Source organism: Lepidochelys kempii, chromosome 3, assembly GCF_965140265.1.
Source record: "Lepidochelys kempii isolate rLepKem1 chromosome 3, rLepKem1.hap2, whole genome shotgun sequence".
Classification (NCBI taxonomy): domain Eukaryota; kingdom Metazoa; phylum Chordata; order Testudines; family Cheloniidae; genus Lepidochelys; species Lepidochelys kempii.
The window spans coordinates 157,639,848-157,647,201 of record NC_133258.1 but is presented as its reverse complement, the minus strand read 5'-3'; the positions used below and the strand labels follow the sequence as shown (position 1 = coordinate 157,647,201).

Below are 7,354 nucleotides of genomic sequence, written 5' to 3'. Positions count from 1 at the left end.
CCAGCCCTCCTGCCCATCCCAGCCACACGCCAGCGTCAGCAGCGTGGGTTGCTGAGAAGACCCCGGGGAATAAAGCTCCCAGGGGATGGGGGCGGGCGCCCCAAAGATTCGCACTTTCCCCCTCCTGAGTCCATCTCCGTCCTAAGGAAGCGACTATTATCTGCCCCCCCCCCCCCGCGTGCATCCTAAAGAGAGCGGCTGGCTCGGGAAGCCTTTGATCACCGGAGACCAACCCCCATCCACCCCCCGGGGCGGCTGGCCTCTGCGCTCCCAGTATAAAGAGGAGCGGGGCGAGGCGGCCCCTCGGAAGGGGAACCCGAAGGCGCCAGTCTCTCCGGCGCAACCCGCACGCTGGGCGGAGCCCCATGGATCTCTACCCCACCCAGCATGCAGCCCACGCGGGGGGCCTGGCCCCGCCGGAGGGCCGCTTCCCCGGCAACTTCCCCACAGGTAGGTCCCAGCGCCCTGCGCGTCGCATCCCCGCTGCGCCCCAGCGCTCGCTCGGCCTAGGCGCGCGTGGCTGACTTGCGTTGTCTCTCCGCAGCCAGGAGCCAAGTGGCCGGGGGTGGCTGCCCTTCCCTGTCCCCGGATCTCAGCCCGCCCGCCCCGTTCCCCCCGGACGCGGCTGAGCTGGTGCCTTCCATCTCCCAGCGCAGGAAAAGGACCAACTTCACCACGGCTCAGCTGGAGACGCTGGAGCTGGTCTTCAGCGACACCATGTACCCCGATATCTACCTGCGGGAGAAGCTGGCGGCCATGACCCAGATCCCGGAGTCCAGGATCCAGGTGAGTGGGCGACTGGGGCGCTGGTGGCCAGGGATCCCCCGAACTGTCTGCCTCCAAACGCGCCAGCCGCTGCCTGCGCGCTCTTCCCTGCCTGCCTGCCTCCCTCCCTCTGCGGCTTGCCCTGCCGCACGGGGCTCGGCCCCTCGGCCTGGGTCCTCCGCCCTGAGACCCGGGACGCTGCTCCCGCCTAAGGCTGGAACAAAATGGCTCGCTCACTCGCCATCCGGCCAAACCCTGCTGGGCTAACTAAGCCCTCCGATGACCAGCGCTTTGCAGCGGCCAGCACGCTTGTTCTCTGGGCCCGCCCCTGCCAGCTCTCCGCCAGCGCCCACTCGGGTTCCTCACACTGCACGGTAACCCGGGTCCGCCGCCCCACGGCTAACAACCGATCTCTCCCCAGGTCTGGTTCCAGAACAGACGTGCCAAGTCCCGGCGGCAGCGAGGGAAACCTTGCAGCAGTCCGGGAGCCGCGGAGCCTTTCCCGGGCCACCAGGCTCCTGCCAAACATGGATCTCCACCGGTGGGCATCCGGCAGCACCCCTCCCGCACAGAGCGGCACGGTTACTTCCAGGCCCCCGTGGGCCCTTCAGGGGCTGCCTGCGCTGCCCGGCCTCCTTGTCCCAGCAACCCAGCGAGCCCTAGCGTGAAGGCGCTGGAGGGTCATCCACCGCATTACGCGCTGTCGGGAGTAGCCCAGATCATTCAAATAAAAGAAGAAAACGCGAGTCCGTACCAGTGGCCCTCCAACCTGCCCTTCCAGCCTGGGCTCGGGGTGGACTTTGAGAGCGTCCCTCCGACTAGGACGGTCGGACCTGAAATGAATTTTCTAGTGCCCTCCCTGCCCCTTTCAGCTGGTGCGGGTAGACATGGCGGTATGGGGAAGCTGTGTGGTCCTCGCTCCCAAACGCCTCAGACCACGTGTGGACAATATTCGCCCATCTCTGATGCAGAAGACACCAGCAGCTATTCGGAGTCGGGCTCCGAGTGGGAAGAGAGCACCCTAAGTACCTTCCGAGGAATCTGAAGGGACCATTCAAGATCCGCAGGGGGTAGGGGAAGGCAAAAGGAAACGTGTAAAAGTTAATTTTTAAGCAACTTTTTGTCACCATGGAGTTCTCGAAACGGCGAATTTCGGGTGTATCTTTTAGAGTGCTAGGAATAAGTCTCGTAAGTCACAGGCCCCTTATGAAAAGGGCATTTATTTGTAAGCTCAGGTGTCCGGCAAACAAAACTGCCAACCCACCACCTGGTGTAATTTTATCAGCCAGACAACCTCCACCTCATCAAAAATATTCTACCTAGGAAAGGGAGTCATAGCAAGAATTAAGTCCGTGTTAGTGACAGGGAAACAATTAGAAAGCAAGTTCTTAGTTTCCTTCTTTTTAAATAACTTGTATGTATAAACAATACTTGTTTTTTTACTGTAGCCTAATAGACAAAGGGGAGCGACTATCGCCCAACTCCACACCTTGTTAACACAAAGCCACACCTTGTTAACACAAGAGGTCACTGGTGAAACTAACCAAGAGGGAAGCTGGAGGTTACCGTAACCCTAGAAATGGCATAATACTTTAAACCCCAATTCCCTCTCACCTCTCTTCCTAAAAGTTTCCTAGCAGCTATTGAATAACAAGTTGCTTTCACTGAACCCTAAGAGTTTCCTAAAACTCCTTTTGCTGCCTGACAGGAGGGAGGGAGTCACACCCAGGATCACCGGTTTGTGTAATAGATGCATGGATGTACTGAGCCATTGAAAGCTTCTAAAATAAAGCGTCTTCGTAGATCGCTGCACTGTAATTTAATCACAAGGTTTTAGAGTTGCACTATTAAGAGCCATATAAGAACATGACTGCCTAGTTTGGTGTAAATATGACTACAGCTGTGTGTGGGCTAGGGTTAGTAAAGGCATAAACAGGGGTGGAGGGAGAGAAAGTACCATGTGCAACGTTCTCTTATTTGTAATTAAATGAAGCTTATCTTAAATGTGTAAGACTTTATAGATTTTTGCATAGTTAAGAATACACCCAATATCACAAATGTTAGAGTGTACAGAAAACCCAGTATTTCTGGGCGGTTTGCCCCCTCCTATCCCCTTGAGACATACAAGTGTCATTTGAATACAGTGAAAGTGTGTATGGCAAAAATTACCATGATGGATACAAAACTCTCAAAACATCCTCTCGAGGATGAAATTAAGTGCAATAGTAAAACTTTAATGTTACCTATTTATTTTAAGTAAGGTGTGTGTGTGTGTCTTGTAAAACTGCCTTCAGATGAAAATACAGTTTGGCTTTTAAAATAAGAACAGACTATGATACTCAGTTGACCTAGCAAGGAAGATAAACTGGCTAGCTTTTTTAAAATTCTAGGAGCTTATTTATTTTTGCATCTTTATTTAACCTTGTGTAAAAGAATTAGGAAACTCCTGGTTCTATGTTTTGGAAAACCTGTGACATTTCTTTTTGAGAAGAAAAATAAAACAATCATTTGTTATACTATCTTGCTTTCCCTTAATGTGCCATTTTGTAAATTCCTGAAAGCAGGGATCAACTCCTCCACTATGTTGCATTTATAGTGTAGAGCAGACCCACTCTAAAAGGGGAGAGGTACTGGAGTAGCCAATCTGCAGCTTCTGTTGCTAAATCAGGTCAAGAAACCTCAGCTTTGATAGGTTGCAGCTCAAGATTGAATTAAATAGCAGGTTTGAACAATAGGCAACAAAATGTGTTGATTTACCTCAGTCATAATTTGATTAGCATAAATGTTGCTGGGGGGTGGGGAAGGAGAGTAAATCCTAACTGCCCTTCTAGCAGTGCAAAAAAAAAAAACCCAAAAGTTTTGAAACTTTGATTGAGCCAGCAGACTATGTAAATCTAAAGTGCCCTACCACCCCATGAATTAGCTTAGATGTTAACCAAAATGACACAAATACATCAATCTTTCTTCTGTCAGCATCCTCTTAACAGGGCTAGATAGTAAACTCTCTTTGCAAAGCGCTCTACAAAATTCCTTTTCAGAAGGCCCTAACCTCTTACAAATACTTACACATATTTAGCTAAGTTTTAAGCATCTGAATAGTCCCATTTATTCCAATAGTGCTATTCAGCTGCTTTCATGTGACTATATAATTTTCAGATTTAGTGTCTTGAAACCTAAACTGGGGCTCAACTAATATGGGGAAAATTCCCACAGGTGAAAAACCAGTGTAAACTGAACCTATGCTTATTCTGACTTTAAAATGTTAAACATTAGAATATCTTCAATAATTAAGGAAGATTTACCACAAGAGGTATGTAATAATAGCTAGCCAGGTCAACCAACTGTTCCTGTTACCTCAGATGAGGTGACTGGGAATTTTGTCACCTGTCTTTCCTCCAAACTGGCCTGGAGGAGCTTTTCAAAAGTGAAACAAAACTCCAGGATCCCATAACATTACATTCCCCACCCAAATCATATCTTGACCTAGGGCAAGGATGGCCAGACTTACTGGTCCTCCAAGCCACTTACACCAATCTTCAGAAGTTTGAGAGCTGGGACACACCTGTCAGGACTTCAGCCCTGCAGGAGGTGCCTGACAGGGCTTGGGGTTTCAGCCCCACTGCTGCTGAAGCCCCATAACTCAGCAGGTGCACCCCATTGGGCTGAAACCCCAACCTCCCCCCACCCCCGCTGGGCAGAAGCCTCTACCCCACCACCCTGCTGCAAGGTAGAGGTCCTGAGCTCCCCTCCACCAGTCTAATAGGTGGAAAATGGAGAGGGGGGCTTCGCTAGCTGCACTTTAATGATAAAAGAGCCAAATGTGGCTTGAGAGCCAGTTTGGCCACCCCTGGCCTAGGGTGACTGTGGACAAGGTTCATTTTCCAGCTGGAGTAAGTGAGGAATAAAGGGCTAGATTCTCTCTTGCACTTTGTCCCCTTTGCTTTGGCACCACTCTTTTGGCACAAAGAGGCCTTGATGACCCTCTTGTGGGGGGACCTCTAATGACTCTGTTGCCAGCGTAGATAGCTCCTATGGCAATCCCATTCTTGGACCAAGGGGAGGTAGTATTTCTGTAGCATGCTACATTCAAACAAACCTGGAGGGCTGATGACTCTTTGGGAACTATTGCTAGGTGGCATAGTTTAGAGGCTCCTGGGTTGCTCTAAACTACACTGAGGTTGGGGCTAGCATAGAACTAGACAAGGAATCAAGGAGTCACAACTGGCTCTTGGATGACTCCCTCCTCTGCTGTGACCTGTGGTAGTCCTGCTAAAGAAAGAATGTGGGCCTACATTTTTAAGTGACTTGCTAAAGGCTACACATGCAGGTAGTGGCAGAGCTAATAACACCTCCTGAGAAATCAGTTCTAAGACCCGTAATTATCCACTAGACTGGTGCTGCTTGTACAACTACTTCAAAATTTTGTACCTAATTAGGTCAAATTAAAATAATAATGCTTACCTAACGCACTCTGAAATCTACAGATGGAAAACCTGTGTGTAAATACAGAGCATTATTAGATATATTTGTTGAGGCGGTGACTAAAGACTTGTTGACAGAGGTAATTTGTCCTGGCTGTAGCCATTGATGGCCAACCAGCCAGCATAGCTGTGCTATGTAAATGATTACAGATTCCATGGCCAAAGGGACATGTATAACAGTCCATAGAACTTCCCTGGAATAATCCCTGTTTGAACCAGAGCATAACTTTTATAAAAACATTCAATCTTGATTTAAAAAAAAATCACCAGTTGAGGCTACACAGGTACAGCTACTATAAACAGCAATTTACAATGGTACCACTTACCCCAGTTTCAAGCAGGGGTAAACCACCTGGGTAAAAATTGTGGCTTATTAACATCTACACTAATAGATATTTTTGCTGGCTGTTCATGGCTGGAAAGCAGTATGGACAAGGCCTGAGTTCCATAGTAACATGCTTTGTACAGTGTAGACTGAATGAGGCAGATCTCTTTAGGAGCCATTACTAGTTTGGGAAACAGAGCTAATTTAATGTAGTAATCTTATAACATATGCATTCCATCTATTTTATATGGTCTTCATTTACTTACCTAGCAGGAGAAAATGAAGGATGTCAAAAAAATCAGTGGAAATTCCAAAATCAATTAACTTTGTTTAAAATACCAGTAACAATTGCTAAGTGACAATATTATAGTAACCTATCACATCATTTAGAAAGCCCAGGCACTTAAAAGTAATTAAATTGGTAAGTTAGGACATCATAAAACTTATACTTCCCACATGATAAGATTGGTGTGTGTTTTATTAAGTATAAAGAAATGGAAGATTTCTTACCCAAAATTTCTTTCTAGTAGTAATATCCCCCAGAATCTATAATGAATGGACTAAGCCTTTTTCCTGCAGAATTCTGAGCTTTTGTTGTCAGAGGCTCCAGGAATAAAATCTGTCCCTCACTTCCTACCACCAGCAGAGTTCTTCCAAAGCTGCAGAGATACTCAAGCACAATATGATCATCATCACTAATGCACTTACCTTTACACAATTTCATCACAGCTTGGAAACCTAAAACACATTCTGGCAATCAAGACAACTGCTAGGGTGGATCAGATTGAGATGGAACTACCAGAAAGGAAATTGCTGGGTAAGGAATTTTCCATTCTACTATATAGCACATCCCATAGCAAGTGGAATGTAACAGTATATCACGTAAGCGAGGAGGGAAGAAGTAAGGCAGAATTATTTTGTTTACATTAAGGTAGAATAAAAGATATAAATTCCTTCATAAGACACTTTTTAAAATTAAGCAATTATTTGGTAACCACCATATGCAGCACCTTTCTAGCAAAGGATGCCTCTGCAGAAGAAGAGAAACCTCCTTTCTAGAGTTCAATAAACGTATTGAATGATTTTGAGGCTATGAGGGCCTGGTGTTTTGGATGGAATGAGATCAACATGACCTATATGTATACAAAGAGGAGTTGTCAAGCATTTGAACCTGGAGCCTCTTGTACATAAAGTGAGATCAGACTTGTAGACCAAGCAAGCTACTTGGAAGTAACCAAGCTATTTGGTTTCCACCAAGCAGATCTTCTTTACCCATGACAAGTCTAATTCTTGGTCTTTAGATGATCATTCCATGGTATAGTTCTTCTTGAAAGATAAGAGGCTTTTAAACAGGGTTTGAATTAGGGGCTTGCAAAGGCTTGGTGTCCCAATACATTTTTGATGTGGCTATGTTGTGCTCCTGAATCTAGACTTTCTTGAAAAAAGACTCTAGCCTTCATGATTGAAGAGATATTTTTCCAAATGTGAACTAAATGTAAACTGAAGGAGTAATGCCTACCTAAGTTTGTCAGAGAGCCTGAAACAATAGCTCTAAGAGCTCTTTCACGTCATTTAATTTTAATTTCACTTAGGTGTTAACTCAGATGTCCAAAGATGACAATTTAAATGGGAACATTGCTATTTCCTTGCTGGTCAAAGCATGTCAGAAGAAGAGAAAAGTGGTCACGTGAAGAACTGCAGTACTGGGAAAGACAACTTTTTTGGCATCAGGAGTGGACTGCACTTGGTAGAGTACCACCACTTAGGGCTGGTCTGAATGCAC

The 7,354-nt window shown here is 46.7% G+C and overlaps 1 protein-coding gene across 1 annotated transcript; it reads left to right on the top strand.

The window, feature by feature from the left end:
• Positions 1 to 365: 365 nt before the first annotated feature.
• Positions 366 to 3,227, top strand: MIXL1 (Mix paired-like homeobox). The gene is made up of 3 exons (XM_073336700.1): positions 366 to 450; positions 545 to 786; positions 1,187 to 3,227. Exons 1-3 carry the CDS (start codon positions 366 to 368, stop codon positions 1,808 to 1,810), a joined length of 951 nt encoding a protein of 316 aa, XP_073192801.1. The 3' UTR covers positions 1,811 to 3,227.
• The last annotated feature ends 4,127 nt before the right edge of the window (positions 3,228 to 7,354 follow it).